The sequence below is a fragment of the Rhipicephalus microplus genome, chromosome X (genome assembly GCF_043290135.1).
Source record: "Rhipicephalus microplus isolate Deutch F79 chromosome X, USDA_Rmic, whole genome shotgun sequence".
Taxonomy (NCBI): domain Eukaryota; kingdom Metazoa; phylum Arthropoda; class Arachnida; order Ixodida; family Ixodidae; genus Rhipicephalus; species Rhipicephalus microplus.
The window spans coordinates 275,493,104-275,515,710 of NC_134710.1; the positions used below are offsets into that span (position 1 = coordinate 275,493,104).

Here is a 22,607-nt window from a genome sequence, read left to right on the forward strand (position 1 = left end):
TGGCAGGCAGAAAAAAACTCACACATGCAGGTTGAAGGTCGGCTGACGCAAAAGCGTTTTTTTCAAATCCATCAGGTGCTCACAACAAAAGAAAAAAAAAAGTGCTGGATGCTTTTCCAACTGACCTTGTATACTGCATATACATATGAAAAGCACTAAAATAATTCACAAAATATTTTCACGACATGTGGATCCGAAGAGGCGACTTTTCCCTCTGGAGCGCGTAGCGTTAGACAACTCAGTCCCAAAAGTGCACGTCCTTCAGTATAATAACGGCGAACCATTTACAGTGTAGACCACGTATAAAGTAACCGCTTATAGTGAAGAACCACTTACAATGCGCTCTTTTTAGACTCATTCATCGTTCAATAAAACCCCATGTATGTGCACACTGCTTATTGTGCAGTCCCCCAATATGAGAGACCAGTTATAATGCAGTTGCCAGAAGATATTAGTGACAATCGCGGTAGCGAGTCTGCGTCTGGAAGGAGGTGATGAGGTCGTTATGGAGGAGGAGGGGACACGTGTGAACCAACAAAGAGTGGAAGAAAGACAATGAAAAGGAAAAGAGACTGTGGCATGCTGTGCGGGCTCGCCGAATAGGAGGGTAGTTGCCTCGGCAACGGATAAGCCCTTGCACTGGCGTCGCTAGCGAGGGTTCGTCCACGCGCGGCCCAAGATGGCGCGTGCGATCCCGTCCTTATCAACTGCGCTTAACAGTTTTCTGTCCGGAAAAGCGTTGTCATTATCATGCTTGCTACAGATATAGCGTTTACTACCTCGTCCGTGAATTTTAAAACTTTTACGGCTTTATGACGTGAGCTTTCACCTTGGCTGCCATTGTGCTGTCTTACGTAAGCTTGGTGGGTTTTTGTCGTCGATCTCCTGGCCGCAAACCACTTCGTGTCACGCACACTGTTCTTGGTTCAGTGCTTGAGTGTGGTCTTTTGGGCGCCGGATCTTCATGTCTTGGACAAACTTTCCGCGACACCATACTGAAGGGTAGGCTGGGCCTAATCGACACTGGTTGCCTTTCGGTAGCAGTTGCTACACTTGGCGGCAAGGTGTACATATCGTTAATGAAAACGAGGGTGGCACATGTTGCGCTCGAACGGTGGTTTAACGGTGGTTTACGATTCGACTGCGACGTCTTGAAATCGGGTGTGCGACCATGAAATTGAACGATTCGCAGTGTTTCAGAGCATGAAATTCATGATGTGATTCGACATTCTATATAATGTGCATAATCAAGGTCGTCCTAGAAGAAGTCGGCGAATTTTCGCAATGATACTTTTTCTTGTTAGATCCCCCCCCCTCCCCGTTTCGTGTTCATTTCATTGGCAACACGTGTCTTTGGACGTTAAATTTCTTTTTTAATTCGGAAATTTAAAAGGCTGTAAGCACCACGCATCACATGCTTCAATCCTCGGACATGCAAGGCTGCTTGCACCTGCTTTTCGCTAATGCGACCCTTTAAAAATGTTTGTTTTGGTTATAGTGCAGATATTCGCGACTCCTGTGAGTTACGTTATAAGTAGTCCTATACTGTATGTTGCTTTCTTTATGAAGCACTATGGTAGCAGTTGATCCCCTGTAGATTTCTTCCAGAATGTTTATATATACTTCATCTACGCCCTGATTCCGCAGTGTTTGCATGACGGCTGATATTTCTACTGAATCAAACGCCTTCTCATAATCTATGAAGGCTATGTATAGTGGTTGGTTATACTCTGAGCATTTCTCTATTACCTGATTGATAGTATGAATGTGGTCAATTGTTGAGTAGCCTGTTCGAAATCCTGCTTGTTCCTTTGGTTGATTGAATTCTAATGTTTTCTTTACTCTGTTAGCAATTACCTTTGTAAATAGCTTGTATACTACAGAGAGCAAGCTGATCGGCCTGTAATTCTTCAAGTCCTTGTCATCTCCTTTCTTATGTATACCAATCAGAATACCAATCAAGAAGGGTGTAAGGCAGGGGGACACAATTTCCCCAATGCTATTTACCGCGTGCTTACACGAGGTTTTCAGAAGCCTAGAATGGGAGCAGTTAGGGATAAGAGTCAATGGAGAATACCTTAGTAACCTGCGCTTCGCCGATGACATTGCATTGCTGAGTAACTCGGTGGACGAATTGCAACTCATGATTACGGAGTTAGACAAGGAGAGCAGAAAGGTGGGTCTTAAAATTAATCTGCAGAAAACGAAAGTAATGTACAACAACCTCGGCAAGGAGCAGCGCTTCGAGATAGGTAATAGTGCACTTGAAGTTGTAAAAGACTATGTCTACTTAGGGCAGGTAATAACCGCAGAGCCGAACCACGAGATTGAAGTAACTAGAAGAATAAGAATGGGGTGGAGCACATTCGGCAAGCACTCTCAAATTATGACAGGTAGATTGCCACTATCCCTCAAGAGGAAGGTATATAACAGCTGTATCTTGCCGGTACTTAGCTACGGAGCAGAAACCTGGAGACTTACAAAGAGGGTTCAGCTTAAATTGAGGACGACGCAGCGAGCAATGGAAAGAAAAATGGTAGGTGTAACCTTAAGAGACAAGAAGAGAGCAGAGTGGATTAGGGAACAAACGGGGGTTAAGGATATCATAGCTGAAATCAAGATGAAGAAATGGACATGGGCAGGGCATGTAGCGCGTAGACAGGATAACCGCTGGTCATTAAGGGTAACTGACTGGATTCCCAGAGAAGGGAAGCGGGTTAGGGGGAGACAGAAGGTTAGGTGGGCAGATGAGATTAAGAAGTTTGCGGGTATAAATTGGCAGCAGCAAGCACAGGACCGGGTTAACTGGCGGAACATGGGAGAGGCCTTTGTCCTGCAGTGGACGTAGTCAGGCTGATGATGATGATGATGATGATGATACTGTATGTGCACCATTTACCGCCGGCGGTTAACTGATTTTGGGAGCTTTTCAGCCTGTTTTCTGCATTACCAGCAAGATGGCACGAAGTACATGCGCTTGTCTCTCACGTGTACTTTCTCCTATGGGGCGCGGTCACCTGTGCACGTGTGCTTACCTCGTGGTGGGAGTGGTTTGTACGTCTTGCGCTTTCACCGGAAAAATTGCATTGATGTTACGGAGTGCACAAAAGTCACTTCACCTACTGCAGTGGTGCAGTTTGCTAAAAAGCGCCCTGTTTAGCGCAATAACTTTGACAGTTGTTAGTTCACACTCGTCCTGTGTATACCTGTGCAAACGTTTCATGTGCCCCGTTTTGCTTGAGCAGCACGCTGGACATTTTGAGCTGCTTGTCGTTGCTCGCATGGCATTCTAATTTATTGATATCGCATTCATTGCTTTGCCCTTGTGGAAACAAAGACTTTTTTCCCTGAGGCAGTTTCAAGCAATGCTGTGGCTCTGTGGCAAAACACCTGCTTGCCGCTTAGAAGGCTAGGATTCGATTCTCTCTGGAACCAAATATTCTTATGATTTATTTATTTGCATCTTTCTATATTTTTACAGTCGCAACCAAAACACCCAAAGCTATGACACGGAATTGCTGCAGAACAAGCTTTTTTATGCCATAGTGTAAAAAGTTGTCAATTCCATACTGTGTGAAGCGCTATAATATTTGGCCGCAATGTTCATAATAGCCTTCCCTAATGTAGGGGTGGAAGTGGGCTTCAGGCTTTTGAAGTGCAAGAGCCGACATGAGAATCACGAGGAAAATTATATTCTCTCGCCGCACTATTGCTTGGCGATGGTGCGGAAAGTTATTTTATTGCAATGGGAATTGTATGGACACTCCCAAGGTTTTTGCCCATAGGGTGCTCACAGAAGTGCCAGAGCTGACAAGAGAATCGCGAGGAAAATTAGATACACTCGCCACGCCATTGCTAAGCCATGGCGTTGCGAGTGTTACACCTGCAGTCGTGTGTTAGACCTGCCGTCAAATTCTCAAGCAGAGAGAAAACACACCGCCCATCTTGAATGAGCATCAAAAGATGCAGGGGGGGGGGGGGGGGAGCTCGAGCAGCAGCTCAGCTGTGAACTTAGTTTCTAAGGGTGCTGTCGCGATTGCTAGCGAATCATTAGCGCACAGTTTATACAATCTTCTACGCTCTAACGAGAAGAGATCAAGCGAAAAGAAAATTTCTCCCTGGATCGACCGCCCCTTTTTCTTTTATGCCAGCGTTTTGTAAAGTAACGCAATTTGGGATGCAAAAAAGTTTGCTGTCAGCCTTCGTATTTTAATGGGGTCATGACGTTGACGAAGGCAGCAGTCGCTGTTTTCATGGCTGAACTTTTTACTTGAGCGAACCTGAGCTCGAATAACGAAATGACATCCTACAAACGGTACACGCTGTAGGCTGATAGCAGCAAACAGAGCATCAACCGTCGATAATCTGCCAAGCAGTGAAGAGTATCTGCATGCCATCGAAGATTCCTGCGTTATCGCTAGCAGCGGCGTACCTAAGTTCGGGCACGGTTTATGCAAGGCAGCATTACTTATGTAACAGGGCAGTGAGAAAAAGGAATGTGTGCAGCATTACCAGTAAAACATTGCAATTTGTTGCTTTTCCATTCATCGCTTTGCCGAGGACACATTTTTTTTCCAGTTTTTATAGTTTGACGGCCTCCATCTAAGAGCGTGAGCGGCGCTTGGCGATTGCTCGGCAACAGTGCGGGGATCTCTGTCTTGCGAGAGAGTAAATTTATGCCAAGTTTGAAATGTTGATAAACATGATGAATTTCAAGGAGTATGTGCGAGGGGAGTCTTTTGCAACACCACTGCCATCTAACAGCTTTGCTGTTAAAAAATAAACACCCATAATCAGCCTGCACACAAACACCATCTTAACAATGTTCACACATTTTCATCTTAACAATGTTCACACATCTTGTTCACGTGGCACAAGATTCGTGCACAATGTTAAATTGACACGTGGTGCTCAATCATGCATGAACCGAAATACGACGTGACTAACTACATGGGATATGGCTGTGTCCTTTGCGCATCCAACACATTTTGCTCGGTCGATGAGAAGACTCCGCTAAATTTGGCGACACACGCGCAAATTGTCGTTTAGGCACAGCATGGCGCAATTGGCGCAGCACTTTTAACCCTGCTAATGAATGGCAACATTTTATTAATTTCCAAAAAGCATTGCAGAGCCTCTATAATGTACACTTTAAACTATAACATGCTTGGAAACAGGCTACAGTCGACTCTCGTTAATTCAAACTCAATGGACCTCTGAATTTTGTTTGAATTATCAAGAAGTTATAATTATCAGAAGTTATTACATATTTGGGCTAGATGATACACTACATACTAGAGGTTTTTAGTTTGACGTTTTTGTGGTCTGCTCCGCTCCGGGAGCACCCGCGAAGCCGCAGCGGAGCGGCGGCCGATTTTCCTCTTTTAGTTATTCGTTGCCGACAGCGAAGCGGGCCTTTTCCAGTTGCAGCGCCCTCTGGTTGTTTTCATCGTCGGTAAACAAAATAAAAAAAACATTTTTTTCACGTATACAAAGCAAAACAATAACGTATAAATGAACTTTTCATGAAGTATTTAGATATCCACTTTCAATGTATTAACCGCCTATTTTTTTGACGACTTGACAGTAGCCGCTCAAAAGCCAACAAGGTTCCGTTCCAGATCCATTGCAAGCATTCACTATGTGTTGCTTGCGCATTTTACGCGTATGTGGTGGCGGCGTTTTTATTTTTCACCGTTGAAACTGTGTTTTCGCGGCTTGCACTGGGCAGGTGACGGCGAAGCTGCAGCACTCGCGGAAAGCGTGCCGTCTCCAGAGGAAGCCATCTTGAAATGAGCAAGGTTGCTGCACGCACGAGAGAGGGCGCGCGGGTTGTCGCCCTTCCGCTTGCAAAAACGGCAGCGAAGCACCGTGCTCCGCTTAGGCTACTCGTAAGCGGACCGTATTCCCCGCTCCGGTAACCCGCTTAAGGCCTTAGCGGAGGGCGCATGCGCACTCGCGTTCCCGCTCTGCTTAGCTGCTAAGCGGAGCGTAAAAACGTCAAACTAAAAACCTCTATTATTAGGTATCGATATCACATTTAAAAATTAAAAATTTAAAGTGTTTTTAAACCCTAACTGAACCCAATGAACAAAAAGCAGAGGTGTAAGGTCTAGAAGTTTATTGGCCATGTACTGCTGATCAGACATTTTAAAGAAATCGAGAATTGCCAACTGCTTCTTTGCTATATTGTATTTACTAGCGTAATTCTCGCACCCCCCACATCGCCCAACAACAATTCGATTTCTTTTCTTCCTCGAGTAATTATCACACCCCCAAAAACCACCGAAGTAATGTCGTTTGCTCGTTCCAGCCACTAATGATGATAGCGCATGCCATCTAGCGCCATCTCTTAAGCATCAAGCGTACTATTATTGCACAGAGCTTTGATTTAATCCAAGCCGAGCCAAAGTGGAAAGTGCGCGTAATGGCGTGTTTTGTATGTTGTGTCGGTAATCTCGTCACGTTATAGGGCATTGAAAGTGTAAAGGGCCAACCAAAAAATTAAAATTTTGTTTGAATTACTTGAAAGTATGAATTATCAGAGTTTAAATTATCCTGAGTCTACTGTACCGAGTAATTGCACGATGCCTTTTCTTTTAATTTGAACAGATTTGCTGCTATATTAACTTCAGTTAATAGCGAAAGCAAACATAGTAGCAGGGCTTTTGCCGGTATTGAATGGGTTGCGAGCATCTTTTTCTCAAAAAACGTGGGAAAAAAATGTTTATTTTTGCAATCTTGATTTCACACACATGCAAGCACACACTGAATCACAAACAACGAGTCATGGGTCATACCACTTGATGGTCCGGGTGCTTCTGCAGATGTAGTGGGTGTCTGGGCAGGCTCCTTGGTCCTCAGCTTTCGAACGGGTGGCTCTTCTTTTGGGGTATCTGGCTCAGCCACCTTAGCTGCTTCCGAGAGGTGCCTCAGCTTCCGACCAGGAGCTCGAGGTGCCTCTTGGGCAACATCTGCAGACTCTGGGCCATTCCCTTCTGTGCTATTGACAACTGCCTGAGGTACTCGTTGCACACTGAGAGAAAAAAAATCACAGGAGTGGAGGAGCGGACTTATTCATAAAGTGTGTTGAAAATGCACCCCATAGTTAATTAATGTACTCAAGCAAAAATGTTAAAAGTGTTTTGAAATGCATACTTCATCACTTTATGCCTAACTGCCCAAAAAAATCGACTGCCCACAAAAAAAGCAGAAATAAATTGAACCTTTTATGAGGCATAATGTTACGAACAATGCATGCCAACTACTGAGGGCCGCATTGCCGTTTGCATCAGCTTTTTATAACATGTGCAAAATTTTAGCTCTCTATTGTTGTGGGTTTTCAAGAAACTGGTGGGGCATGTGTTCCACTACTTACTGAAAAACAATCCTTTTTTTTTTGCGAATTTGATACTGCCTTACAGAGCCTACAAAATCCAACTCCCTATCTGATAATATCACAAAAAAAAATTTACTAAATGTCCACTGTACATCCACTCGCCAACGACGTCTTGAACAGCAGATATGTGCACTGGTCATGCCTGCAACAGTGTAATTTTTGTCCGGGGAGGAAGCTCAACTGCAATCAGCTGTACAAAATGTAAGAATAGTTACAGTTGCCATCCGCTTTCTCAGACACCTGAAATTGCGGACATGCTTTTATTTTCCGGGCTCATCTGTGGCACCGTTAATGTTCCCAATAGAGTCCAAAATTATGCGCGTTTATATCTATCGCCATCCGATTTTCCGGACTTTTTACTGCTAACCGCACACTCGAAATCACTATCGCAACTGCCATTTTAGTTGTTTTCGTACCTTCGAACCTACCGCCTCACGGCTGCCGTACGCTTGAAACCGCAAATCCCACAATCCAGCCCATGCCAATCCATTAGCAGACGTAGCTTAGTCAACCTTGTGGCCACGGCAGCATGGCGCTGTGCAGCCTGTACTCCGATAATATGAAAAGCTACGCTGTTGACCTATGGTCTGCTGTCAGCGCCTACAGACTTGTAGAAGGCAGTTACGCAACAAACCCTCTGGAACTGTTCTCGCCACTCAAGCTTCATACTGGACACCAAGACTGCTGTCTCGCCCGGAGTGGACAGCATGTGCGATGAACTACCGCCCGTGAACGTTGCCTTCGGCGATCTGAACGCTGCAGGTGCTTTGATTCCAACCGGGATAACCTTTGAGGGCTTTGCTGACACTGACGAAGACCTCGAGCTGTGTGCGAAATTGACCAATGAATCATTCCTCAAGTTATGGAGGATTCCGACGACTCCGATACAGAGATCAAAGATGCAGCGCCTACACAACTAACGAGCTCAGAGTTGACGCAACACTCGCGCTGTCATCGATGTACATAGACACCATGATGTTAGCTGAAATTAAGGCTGACATCATAGCGAGCAAGTAGAAAGCCATGCAAACGAAAATAGGCGACTTTTTTTTGTGTGTGCCTAAGTGCTTACAAAGGCAGAGCACCCACAATATCGAATTTTTTATAATTTTTTTTCTCTTTTTTTTTGATATAAACCGCTCTTTTCAAAGCACCTAAACGATGAATTAGCTGAATTGCAATGAGAATCCTGTAATCCTGCCGTGACCCTGTCCGTCAGCAAAAAAATACCTGTTAAAAAGGATGTTTTCGCTTGCGTTCATTTTTCTGGACTGCCCGATTTTCCAGACGTTTTTGCAATCCCTTGAGTGTTCGGGAAATTGTACGGTGACTGTATGTATGTATGTATGTATGTATGTATGTATGTATATATATATATATATATATATATATATATATATATGACTGAATGATTGTCAATTTTAGACTGCACAAATTTTGAAGGAACCTCCAAAGTTAGGAACAAAAAAAGAACCACTATAATAGCACATATAGGAACTCATTAGTATGAAATAAGCTTTTCAAGCTTGCCTCATATGCTGAATTGGGTGGGAGAGTGTGCCAAAATCTGACAAAAAAAAAATAACAGTGCATGCAAGCAGAACGGTTCATTTCGTACATGTGTACTTGTCATTAAGGGACTCAATTGTAGAGCATTATGTTGATAATTTTCAATAATATTTCATTTAGGGGGGGGGGGGGGGGGCATGGCACTTGGTTATTCCTTCTTCTCCATTAATTTTGAAGAAACTTGGTAAGTTTATGTATATTTGTGTGTGGATTTCATATATGCAATTATATGTAGAAAATACAAAATATTCCAGGTGCCTTTCAAGGAGCAAGTTTTTATGCTAAGAAAGTTATAAAGTACATTAGCATATCACAATATTCTGGAATTATAGCTGATTTACAGTGCACCAAAAATGAATGTTCTAAACCCATTAGAAGACAAGTTGTGGTAAGCTGAACATTTGCCAGTGAAATCCCAGCATGTAATCGACTCACTCACAAATGCTAAATGAACCATAACTTTTATTCAAACAGATTTAGAACATCTTTTTTGTTGTACTGAAATTGGCTCTGCTTCCAGAGTATTGTAATATGCTAATTTACTATGTAAATTTCTTAGTATGGAGAAAATTTCCTCCTCAAAAGGCACATAAACTATTTAGTATTTTAAAATGTACACTTCGTACAAGAAAAATATTTGCATATATGAAAACAGCACACAGATACCAAGTTTCATCGAAATCAGTTAAGAAATAAAGACCTTTTTTAAGAGCAGTGTCTTCCCTTAATTTGAACTTGGTGGGTATCATCATGAAATTGGAATCGCCAAACCTTTGCTGCACTTTCTTCTTGCCAGTGCATCAATGTTAGAAACTTCAAAAAAAAATATATGAGCCTTAAATTAGACCCTCCTACCAGCAACATGTTAACAGCTATGAATGCAAAAGAAACAAATACAAAAGAAACAAACAAGAGTCGGTGAAGGCCTTGCAGATGTGGAGCCAGTGTAAGCTTGATGGCAAATGAGGCCAGGGAACTTACCTTCCGACTGGCTTTCTTTTTAGCCAGGGTATCCTACGCCTACGGCGGTGGATTGGCTTCTTCATGGGTGCAGGCTGTTTTGGTGTGCACTGCTCTTCAGCCGCAGCAACAGCAGGCGCCATCAACTTTGGTCGTTTCTTCTCCACCTCCTCAACTACAGGTGTATCTCTTGGGTGGTGACGTTGCTGGCGCTGTTGCTGCTGCTGCTGCGGTTGTTGTTGCTGCTGTTCCTGTTGCTCCTCTTCCTCCTAAAGGGAAGCCCAAAAATTAAATTATGCAAGTGTGACAAAATATTTATAAGCCAAGAAATGTGAAAACTGCAGAACTGCAATATCAGTATTTATCAGTGGGAACATCTGTCAAACTAGAGTATAGGTATGTTCCTTAAGGAATAGCTATAAAATGTCCCATATAATCTTGTATCGGCACATCCCTCACGCATTTACTTCAATCACTTGTCAAAACAATCAGAGTTCTAATTCAACAGACAACCATTCTTGGCTTGCAGTCTCCCAAAGCATGTTGTTCTCTGTGCAGTCCAGGGCATTGCTAAGGCAGCACCTTTCAAGTGCATGGAAAACCACTAAATTGCCAGTGAGCATGAAGCACGCTACACCCACGTGAAGACTGTCATGTGAGGTGGTCAGTACAGCGAGGCAGTGTCTTTTGGTTAGTTTCTGGTCCTCGATTCAATGTAACATTCCCTCATGCAATCCTTGAACATTTTTTTTAATGGGGTCCTGAACCACCTCCAGTGCTTGTTGGAAAAGCACATACAGGAAAAAGCAGATGCAGCAAATTTTGAAGTAGTACGCATCAAGAAGGCTTCACAAGTGGGTGGCCACTTTTACAACAAGTTGCCATTTCCATAAGTGCCTTCACTTTGGGCAGAGGTTTATTTTATCTTTCTCCTTGGAGGGTGGGCACCAGCTCTTAGAGCAGATTGCTATTGGCTGGTAGTTGACATGAAACAAGTGCAGCATTCGGATCAGATGCACTTCTTGCATAAAAGTGCACCACGCTTCTATACCTCAATCTATAGTGTGATAAGCTTAGTAGCAACAAAAGCATGCACCAGGATCACACTAGGAGAGAGTGATCACATTTCATGATGTGCAATCAAGTTCCTGACGTACTGATGTAGCTTCCTGCCCTTTCAAGAACAGTGTTAAGTGGTTGCAACATGATTGTCATGAACCATAGAATAACTATCATGTCAGTTCTACTGTAGAGACATTCACAGTTTCGGTCAGGCAAACGGAAAATGTATGCATAATCAACGTGCTTGGATGCCTAAAGAGCCTGTGAACCTGCTGCTTCTAAACTCTATTCAGAAGAGTGTTAGACATTCTGACGTCTTCTTGGCATTCAGTATCTGGCCCAGCATATATTCAAGCTCTTGCTACAGGTGGATTATAAAGCACTGAAAGTTGACATACTTCTCATTTAAATCTTCAGAAAAGCTTTTGTAAAATAAACTTTTGCCAACAAGTACCCACGTGCATGCTTGTTGTGATAACACTGAAAGTAAGCCGCGATTTTGAAGAATGAGAAAAAGCACGCAATGTCATGACGTGTGCTGACGAATGAACGTTCCTAGTCACCCCTTTTCCCCCTCATGCTTACTGGTACGAAAAGCGAGAGAAAGAGCTTAAACCGTGTGACAAATCCCTTGAACTGCACTCGTACTTGATATCAATTCTTGCAGCAGTTCATTCATGAGGCAATCAACTCCTTTGAAAAAGCCACAGAATGATTATTTGGCCAAGTGAACACAAAGTGCCCATACCGTCTTTTTTGTGGGTGTGTGTGCAGGCTGTTACTCTTAGGCTACACAACGAACCAATTCGCGCAAGAAGTAGTTTTGACAAAGGACCCCATTAAGCTGCAAACAATTTAACAATAAAAGCAACTTGCTACTCCCCATATATCTCGCATAATGAATGCACCTTCTTTTCCGAAAAAATCGAAGCAAAGTTGGGGGATGCGTCTGTAATGCAGAGTAAATTTTACGAAAACATTTGTTTACACTGTTTGAAGACAGCTTCTTTATTGCACTTCACTAATCTTTGGTGGTTGATCATGCTACTTTCTGCAAGCTGTTCCCATGCATTTCTTAACAGCGTTTCCCAGCTTTATTTTTAGCGACCTTTTGTTTAACAGTGACAGTGGCGTTTGTTGTGATGTTGAGAGGCTCCGAAAAGCGCACGCAGCGTACGTTACGGCACACCTTGAAAACTCCTTGGCAATCTCCCACGATGACATTGCAGAAAACTACCACCGAAACGTCAAAATAGTCTATAACAAGTTTAACGACAAAATATGAGCACAGCCTCACTCTCCACTATGAGGTCAGAATGTAAAAGTAGCCCATATCTTGCATTCTTGAGGTATGTGCGAATAACAAGCATGAATAGCAACAGAAGCACGAATCCTGAGGGGTGCAATAGCCAAAATAGAATTTAGAAAAATTTTGGAACAGCAAAATGCTACTTTCGGAGCACTAAAATGCAAAGTTGGAGCAGGTTACGAGGAAAAGAAACATCCATTTTTTTATCACAAAAAACAAATTTGGCAAAGTATAAGAAGGCTTGCATTTAGAAAAAAAAATGTAAAAACGATTCAACATCACCCAAATCCTGGAGCATAAACATGGGTACTGTTATTTAAACAAAAATAGTATTTTGAATCACCCTACTGAGCAAACAGTTACGAGTCAACATTACAATTTGCCGCATCTGTCAAATCCTATGACAGACTCTGCAAAGTCAAATGAAGATCTCCCAAGCTGGCGACCTTGAAATTCAAGGGATTTGTGAAACTGAGGTGTAGGGGTGGCGAAAAAAAAAATGGAGCACAAGAGGACAGGTAGTCCTAAAGTGCTCCATAAGTATTTTTTTTTTTTCGGTCATCAGCAATCCTACTAGTACTCACAAAAAGTCACAGTTTCGCCAAAAGGGCGAAGCAATGAATGCGATAGCAACATATTCGAATGTTTTACAAAGCAAGGGGAGATTTTTTAGGAGCAAGATTATTTGTAGTAAACATGCGCTTGCTAAGCAACCAAGTTTCCTGTGGTGCATCTACAGTAGATTACCACAGCAAGGCTCGTGCGTAGTGACAGTTCATAAGAAGCGCCTCCCGTGGGCAACGCCACTGGTGGCAGTTTATGTGCAGAGCGCATCTATATATGGATGGCCGCTCCAGGTACATCTTCGGCACCATTTTTTCGTGTTGAGAGTGCAGCCCATAGAAGCTCCCGCCTGCTGTAGAGGCAAGAGCCGCGCGCTGATCGTTGCCGCGATAGCGCGACAACTATAAGCCCCCTCCCTCCCCCTCTCCCGTCTGTTCCCTCGCGAGATAAGTGCGCATGTAGACGACCCCTGCCAGAAAGGCGATGTTCGCTCCGCAGAGAGAGGAGGCTTGCGCATCCTTCCTAGTATACAGGAATGACGGCAGCGGCGGTGGCAAAAAACCAGCATGTGGCATATACACGCATGCCTAATTGAATATGTGCAGTGGCCCGTGACTTGTGCTAACAGCCCCTTCCAAATCATAATACGCTTCCCTGCACGGCACTGGTGTACTGCTGCGAAGAAGGCTTATGCAGCGTTCTGCACGGGTTAGAACAAGGCCAAGAAAGTTTTGAACACCCCTACACCCCCACCCCCACCCCCCCCCTCCCTTCTGACAATAGGGTTAGGTTTGGGGCACGAATTATCAGCCCGCTTCCAGGGCGCGTTCAATCGCTGGATATCTATCACCAGGACGACGCAGCTATCGCAACTTAGACAGAAAAATGTTTTATGTTTCGTTGCTGTGGCGACCAATGTGGGCGCGTTTGCAGCACGTCAACTCTGTCCGTGAGCGGAAAACGTGGCATGCGCTTCCAGCTCTAGTCGCTAACATGCCACAGCTGTGTTTGCCAACTATGAAGTTCATATTTTCCGCGAAGCCTTGGCAGCTACAGCAATGCATTTTTATCTTGAAGTTGCATCCTCCCGCTGATAGGTATCCGCTGCGGACAGTGGACTGATGGGCGCGCGGCATGGTTACTTTATCTGGTCAATCGCGTCTCACGAGTGCCCTGACCTAATTGAAATATATCTTACACAGTGACTTTGGGTTAGCGTCTGCACGCTTGGATTAATTGATGACGTAAACTGCAGGTGGCAGACGTGACTTCTATTTCTCGCTGAAATTAGAACAACTGAGAAAATTTCGAGGCTGGTCGGGCTTTTTAGCGCAGCGTGGTGCAATTTCAGCAATTTTCATGGTTTTGGCGCAGCTCGGCGCAACAATGAGGAATTGTATCAAATTGGTGCAATCGACGCAGCTGTTGCATTACTGATTCCGCCATGTTGCCAGAAATCGTCGTACACTTTTCTGGTCAACAAGCGATTTTGCTTGTTTTGCCATGTTGCCAGAAATTGTCACACACTTTTCTGGGCAACAAGCGATTTTTTCTGGTTTTCCAGAAATGTGCGACGCGACAAGTGATGGCAACAGACGGATTGAGCAGATTGCTTTGTGACAGCAAATCCTGTCACTCGTCGCCGTAGCTTGAAAATAGCATGCATGTGGTTGGAAAGCAAGTGTTGGTGGGCGCAAGCAGTTTCGTGGCCTTCACTCACTGTGTGCTTGTGAGTCGCTGTGTACACTCACACCGTTTGTGAATCCTGCTGTGTTACACGAATATTTCAAAAAGTGAGGGGACCCACCGTACCAATATAGAAGAAAGAACCGCGTGCGACTGGAGGCAGAGGTGGAGTGAAACAAGGGGGGTTGGCATAATAAAAAGATCAATGAGCAAGGAGGTGTCTTGAGTCTGTTCATGGGATTGCAACGGATGAAAGTAGGAGGTACGTTTACTAGGTGGGATAAAAAAAAAGCTAAATTTTGATGACTAGGGTGCGTTTATTATTTGAGTATGTTCATTACGCACGTAAATATCATATTCTGTTGACAGACAAATGTTACAGTTGACACATTCGTGAGAGGCACTGATGTAAGAGACATATGGGTATAAGAGGCACCAGTGTGCTTACATTGAAATACAGGTTGATAAGAAAATGCAAACTGTACTGTGCTTATAAAAGACATTGAACATAGAAGACAGGAGTCACTGTCCTGCGCAAGTCTCTTACAAAAGGGTTCTACTGTACAAAAATATCAGGAAGAAAAAACAAAAAAAAACAAGCAAATGTAGCTCAATCGAACCTCAGGCTCTTCATCCCTGAACTGTGGCTGAGTGACCAGGGGTGTCCAACGAAGACACTCAGGGTCCAAAATTATTCTCCGATCCTTTCCAGATTGAACCTTGGCCATATGCTCACTGAGCATTTTCCTGTCGATGCTGATGACTATGCTGTAAAACATGTATATTTGCAAACAATTAATCGTCAAACACTATCGAAAGAAATGGTTGCCAAAATACAGTTCCAGCTGCTAACATACTCACCAACTTTTCTCACTACCAATCTTCTTGAACATGTTAAGATGCTCCAGTGTGGTTGCAATGTCATGAATATTAAGACCTGTTGATGAGGACAGACCTGAAGAAGTGAAAAGCATAAAAAAGTTAAAACTAATTATCCAAGCTTATAAAGAAAAATGAAAACAAAGCAGGACACTTGCATTGAATGGAGATGTGGCTGTCCTTGTAGTTAGCGAGGAACTCGAGCAGGATGCTTTTCCAGTAGGACATGTAGCTGATGCGGCCCAGGTCAGAGAGGGGTTTCTCGGGTGTCCCAGTCAGCCCCTCCTTCCGAGACAGCAGGTAGCCTGAAAAATTAAAATGTCTCAGCTAGCCTCATAATACATGCATTGAAGATGACTAACGAAGCAAAAGGTCTTACTAAAGTCAATGAGAAAGCGTCCAAACCCCTGCCTCTGGTACTGTGGCATGGTCATGATGCAAGAGACATTGTACCTCTGCTGACAGTGTTTTTCCTGGAAAAAAAAAAGAGACTGGTCAGTGCTAGTGCGTACAGCAGGCACGCACAGCAAATCAAATACAATGAAATATCGATGATACGATTGCAGTTGACCCCAATTTCACGAAGATACAAAGTTTAAAGTTGTTTCGGACGGATTACGTAATATAAAACAGACAGTAATTCTGTGTTATACGAATGGTTTCCGGCCACAAATTCAACATTATGGTAAAGGCGGTGGTAGTTCACACCGGCAAAATTGCAAACTGCCCATGCAGCACGGCAAAGCTCATGGTCTTGAAAAGGACCTCTACTTTCTTTCCCTTAGAGTCAGCTGATTGATTGATTAATATGTGGGGTTTAACGTCCCAAAACCACCATATGATTATGAGAGACGCCGCAGTGGAGGGCTCCGGAAACTTAGACCACCTGGGGTACTTTAACGTGCCTCCTTCATTTCCGCCTCCATCGGAAATGCAGCCGCCGCAGCCGGGATTCAAACCCGCGACCTGCGGGTCAGCAGCCGAGTACCTTAGCCACTAGACCACCGCGGCGGGGCTAGAGTCAGCTGAAAATTGCTTTCTCTTCCCTCGACAAATGATGGAAGACGCACAAAAATCCCTCGTAGAATGCGCATCTACCAGCCTATGGCTGATTTGAACCTGGCGCGCTCAGTCATTACAGAGATCGCCGCGGGAAGCCATCCCTTGTCCACACGTGCGCGCGCACTAGAAAAGCTGCGTATTCGAAGAAAAAAAATAACGAAAAAAGTGCTCAAGGTCATGAGGCACGCATGACGATTTTTTATTTGCCCCTCCCATCCCTCCCTGCTTAGCCTCCAGCGCTTTCGTCAGGGCGAGAGAAGAGAGAATACGATTGCAGTGGGTGACAAATTTTTGTAACTCCGCTCGTACTGAACGAATTCTTAAAATTTTTGAGCCGTTAAAGTTGCGAGTCAAGAAGCTCTTCCATTGAATTAATTCCATGGTTACTCAAGTGTTTCAGGGCCCCTATAACCTTTCAAGACGCTGTGTACACAATTGTGTACCCAACTTGTTCTTGCAATTTGCATCAACTAGAGGCTACGAAAGAACAAGCAAGATACAGTAGACTCTCACTAAACGGAAATCTGCTAGACGAAACTATTGCCTTTACAATGCTTGGTTTCGGGCTTGTATTCTGCACCCATGTTCACCTCTCAGTAAACAGAACTCCTGTTAAATGGAACATACTTTATCAGTTTTTTCCGGTTCCGTTTGCTGAAAATCTACTATATATTGAGTTTTGGATGAATTGAACCATTTTATTATAAATATATATCATTTAACTTCATTTGCAGTGTACTGTTGCGTATGATCACTTTGCTGGAGGCTCTACCACATTCGACAAGTTCCTTCCAGCGAGCCATGTGAAACGTGCAATTTTTCATTGCGCAAAATGAACATGACCAAAAATGAATTTGCACTGTCAGGGATGGAAGCGGGCTTGTCTTTTGGAGCAGCTTTGGGAGCAGGAATAATACGCTTTGGAGCAATAAAGAGGGGAGTTTTGGGACTGCTCTGGAGCACCAAAAGGTGTATTTTGGAGCATCGAAATTTAGTTTTGGAGCAGGTTTATCAGGTCACACATCGCTGTTAATTAGAATATTAGCTTTCTGGTAAACACAAATATATTCAATGGTTTTTAATGAAAGCCAAACGACTCAAAGAAAAAAAAAAACGGCGTTCTGGACATCTACTAGACCTCAGACAAGTGAAAAAAATTCAATGTTCAAAATGTGATTAAAACACAGTATCCAACATGAACAGCAACTCAAGACAAGAGATGAGCTACTACATATTAAATGTTATTTTCATACTAAGCTAAGAGGGCTCTATAAAAACAAATGTATAAAAGACATGTTCCGGTCATTGAAGTGCCACAGCCGACGTGAGAACTACGAGAAAATTTAGATGCGCTCAAGGAAGTGAAAATTTTTATTACGATAGCAATTAAAAAGACACTATACAGATTTTCATTGTCACTGCCAAGTTCCACCTAAACTACAAGTTGGTAACATTGCCCGTGCACCGTACGTTCTACCCACACGTAAAATTGTCGTGCAAGCTGGGGTGATGAGCACTGCTCAAGCAGAGACGAGGCGGCTGATTTCGTCAGTTGGAGGGCGCACACGGTAGCATACCCTGCGTGTTAGACCAACCTTCAATGCTCAAGCAGAGAAAAAACACGCCGCCAGTCTTGAACGACCATGAAAAGACGTGGGGAAAAGGAGGTCACTCGAGCAGCTGTGAACTTTTATTTTGAGGGCGTGACTGTGATAGCTGGCACATCTGCAAGCATCAGCACACAGCTCGTAAGCCATTTTACATGGTACGCTCTCAACGGGAAGAAATTATGCGATAAGAGCATTTCTCCCTGGAGTAGCTGTACTTATTTTCTTACACCAGCGTTTTGTAGTGGTGAGTGTCGCGATGTCGGATCCGAAAGAGTTGGATATCAGCCTTTGTGCTGTCATGGGGTCGTGATGTCGACGAAGGCAGCAGCAGCAGCTGTTTTCATGAGTGAACTTCTTATTTGTGCCCGAAAATGAATTGTCACTCTACAAGCAATACACACTGTAGACTAATAGCAGCGAACATTGAGCGTCAGCCATCGATAATCTGCCACGCAGCAAAGTGCATCGGCATTTATACAAGTGCCATCGAAGATTGCAGGATTATCGCTAGAGGCCGCGTAATTACACAGCAAACTCTAATGTACGAGTTGCGCGCGTAATCTCATTGGAAGGTTCTATGATTATGGTTCCCAGTCCAGTCGGTTCCCAGTCATTCGGATGCAGTTTGCGCAAAGCAGTGTTACAAATGTAATGGTACGGCAATGAAAAAACAGAAAGAAACGCATACGGCATTACCAATGGAACATTTCAAATTGTTGCTATCGCAATCATTGCCTCGCCAGTGAAAGTGACTTTTTTTTTTTTTTCAGTTTATACTGCCACAGGAAATTACCATTGCTCTGCGCAACGCGGACGTTGGGAACCAGAGAAACGCTAACGGCACGACTACGAGCGACGAAGCCAGCCGCAATGCACGAGCCAGCCCTGCATGCGCACGGTACTCCGCCGAACAGCCAACGCGCGTGACGAAGAAGAGAACGAGGGTGCTCGAGGCAGAGGCTCACGAGGACTACCGTCCTTGGATATTCTTGATTGCTGTGCGTCGTTCACTTTGGGCACAAGTTCGCCCTTAATAAACCGTGTAAATAGAACATCCTTGTTGTGAAACTGCTACATTCGTTACAATATGGTTCGACAGTCTCCATCGCAGAGCATGTACTGTGCTCGGCGATTGCTGGGCAACGGCGAGTTTTTTGCAACACCACTGCAGTCTTTTTAGTTTGACTAAAAGCTTAACTAATCGCTTTGCTGTTAGTCAAAACATATGTAGTGGCATAATGAGGTATGCACACAAACGTGGCTTACTAAGATTCATGCATTCTGTTCAAGCCGTGAGCTAATTAATCTGATATGGATGGGGTTGCGTCCTTTATGTATAGCCTACGTGCGTTGCTCGGTTGATGACAAAACTCCACTAAATATGGCATTGTACGGGAAAATTACCGTTCACCCGCATCTTGGCACAGCAGGTCAAATCGGCGCAGCACTTCAACCCCTGCACAATATTTCTAGCCTAAAGTTTCAGTCTATTTATTGCAAAACAAAGCATTGATGACTTCAGGATAAACAGATATTCAGTGGCAACCTAACTACAATTAACAGATGTAACACACATAAATTAACACATTATGGAATTGTTTTTGTTGCAGTAGAATATTTAGTGCCCTGAAGTAACGTATAGATCATATGCATTTACAGATAGTTCTTTGTAGGTGGCATCTGAAAGGGTTATATTATCCATGCACAGAGCCCCAATCTAATCCAAGCCAAGCCAAAGTGGCAAGTATACGTTGCAGCGTGTGCTAGTCCTCTCAGCATTTGTGCGCCCGTTCTGTTGGTACACTGTAGGTCGATATGGAAGCTACATGGCTGCTTTCAAGTTCGAAGTGATTGATCATGCACTAAACAATGGCAACAGGGCCGCTGCCAGGCACTTAAGAGCCGATGAGTTTTGTGTTCGGCGTTCGCTACTGGCGAGAGCAGCACGAGCAGCTGAAAGCCACCAACAAGACGTGTTGAGCCTTCCATGCCACCAGTTGAGGCAAAACCTCTTGTTTAAGTCAAGAGTCTCGGCAACCAAGCCCTTGAGACACTATTTACTAGTGGCTTTTGTATCTACAAATAAATCGTGCCCAGTGCTGAACCTTTGATTTTATTGTTAAGGTAAGTCTTAATTACTGTATTTACTCGCATATTTTGCGCACTTTTTTTCGCGATTTTAGGGCCCCGAGAAGGGGTGCACAAGTTACGCGGGGGTTTCGTGAGCGCATACGAAACATTGTGTCACAGTCCTAACGCATGCAGTATATACATTAAAAAAGAAAATAAATTAGAGCACAAACGATGTGTGCTTGTTGATTTAAATGAATTGATTTGATTTGTGGAGTTTAACGTCCCAAAACCACCATATGATTATGAAAGACGCCGTAGTGGAGGGCTCCGGAAATTTCGACCATCTGGGGTTCTTTAACGTGTGCCCAAATGATTTAAAAGAATTGGCACGTCCAATTCGGTCACACACGATCTATTAGGAATGACTGATCACGACGTCCAATCGGGAATCATTGTCAGGGTGGCTGCCGCCGCCCTTCAAAAGCGCATCGTCCTCGGTTCCATTGAGGGTGTTCAAATGCCCCATTTTCTTGAAGCTCTTCTCAACAATGCTGGAAGAAACTAGATCCCAGAGACACGGCGATACCGGAAGATCAGAGCATCCGCACCTAATTGAAAAGGCCTTCTTCAATGGCAGGAAACTTGCATTAGCAAAGGAACACTATTCTGCCTTTTCGCATACCTATCACCCAGATCGTCACACGTTGAAGTGCTTCTTCTTGAAGTGCTTGGCAGCGGCACGGTTTTCAATTTTTTTTTTTGGCAAAATTTACAACAGCAAGCTTCAATTTCGCCATATATATATAATTAATGTAGCTTATCACAAGGGAACCGTAAACACGCATTGGCCAGATATGCCTAAAGCTAAACTTGCGAAATCGACCCAGCATGCGTTGCAGCGTGGTCGCAGAGAACAAGGGGAACAGTTGGCGCGACCAACACGACAGGCCCTCGCACGCCTGCAATGCAGAAAATTGTCCGTGCCGCAACACGAGCATACCTTCTCGCGGCAGTAGAGACGAGAACATCATCATCATCAGCCTGGCTACGCCCACTGCAGAGCAAAGGCATATCGCATGATCCGCAAATCAACCCAGTCTTGTGCTTTCCGTTGCCAAGTTATACCTACGAACTTTGTATATATTCTTCTTGATTTCATTTCAACTATGATATCCTTAACCACAGTTTGTTCCCTGACCCTCTCTGCTCTCCTCTTGTCTCTTCAGGTTACACCTATTATTTTCCTTTCCATCGCTCAATGCGTCATCTTCAAGCTGAACCCTCATTGTAAGCCTCCAAGTTTCTGCTCCGTAGGTAAGTACTGGCAAGATGGGGAGACGGGGGGAGGCAAACACTCGAGTCGTTCTGGCGACTAATCAACAGGTTTTAGTGATCAGGTACGGCATTCTGGGGAACCTAGTTTCAGGGAAGTCCTTGAAAGAAGAAACTCACTGGCAGCCCGTTTCGCTGCGCGTGTCTACTAGGCGAGGCGCGCGCTTGTCCGAAGCATAGAAAGGTCCAAAGTCTCTCCGTGCACGCACTGGCGAGCTGGCTCAGGCGGGTTTGGGAGTGCAAAATATGCGAGTAAAGATTTTTTTCTTTTTTTTTTATCAAAGCTGGCAAAATATTAGGGGTGTGCAAATTATGCGAGTAAGTTTAGTAGTACTTCTGAAAGCTTGTAGTTAGTGGTCGGCATGAGAATCCAGATTTGAAGCTGCTTCGTTTTCTTTTTTGCTTTGTATGTGTTCGCAAAAAATATTCCCCACCCTATTTTCGAACCCCTCACCTTATCTTTGGTTTTCCACGAACAAAGAAGTGTGAGAATTATGCAAGTAAATATTGTATATGTACTGCATTTCAAGACATGCATCATGCATGTTACGAAATGCATCTTACATGTCACAGAAAAATATATTCGTGCTATTAAATCATATGGATCCCATATATCCAGCTAGAAAAAAAAAAAATCAGGCACATACCTTGGAGAAGTATCCTACCAGGTGGCAGCCTTTTGCATCATTCTTGGTGAGCACATAGAATAGAAAGGGCTCCACATCATAATAAAGGGTCTTGTGGTCCAAGAAAAGCTTCGCTAATAAGCAAAGGTTCTGGCAGTAGATCTTGCTCACGTTTCCATCGACCTCGAATACAGATACCTCACCCTTGCGGTAGATCTCTGTGGCAGGTGGGTGAAACCAGGTGCACTTTTGCTGCATACGGAAGATGCACAGATACTAAATAAATTTCTAACCTTCCTGAAGCTCCTACTTATTAGAATTTCTAAACAAATGATTGTGGCAGATCACAACAAGAAACACGAACTCTTTAAAGCCATCACGTTAGTATACACAAGGCGAAACGTGAAACAATGCTTGCTTGGGCATCCCAATATTGTCATGGTGCCGATACATCTTTAGTGGTCCCAGCAAAACAC

At 43.9% G+C, this 22,607-nt stretch overlaps 1 protein-coding gene across 3 annotated transcripts in view; it reads right to left on the reverse strand.

Annotated features, from left to right (window-relative positions):
• LOC119161486 (uncharacterized) overlaps positions 1-22,607 on the reverse strand; it is a 195,545-nt gene that overhangs the window by 55,706 nt on the left and 117,232 nt on the right. For all 3 annotated transcript variants that reach the window (XM_075879190.1, XM_075879191.1, XM_075879192.1), the window contains 7 exons: positions 22,153-22,383; positions 15,808-15,901; positions 15,587-15,733; positions 15,411-15,504; positions 15,170-15,317; positions 9,950-10,197; positions 6,801-7,036 (listed from right to left, as the gene is read on the reverse strand). In XM_075879190.1, the coding sequence (XP_075735305.1) occupies positions 6,801-7,036; positions 9,950-10,197; positions 15,170-15,317; positions 15,411-15,504; positions 15,587-15,733; positions 15,808-15,901; positions 22,153-22,383 (1,198 nt within the window). The remainder of the gene's footprint in view (positions 1-6,800; positions 7,037-9,949; positions 10,198-15,169; positions 15,318-15,410; positions 15,505-15,586; positions 15,734-15,807; positions 15,902-22,152; positions 22,384-22,607) is intronic.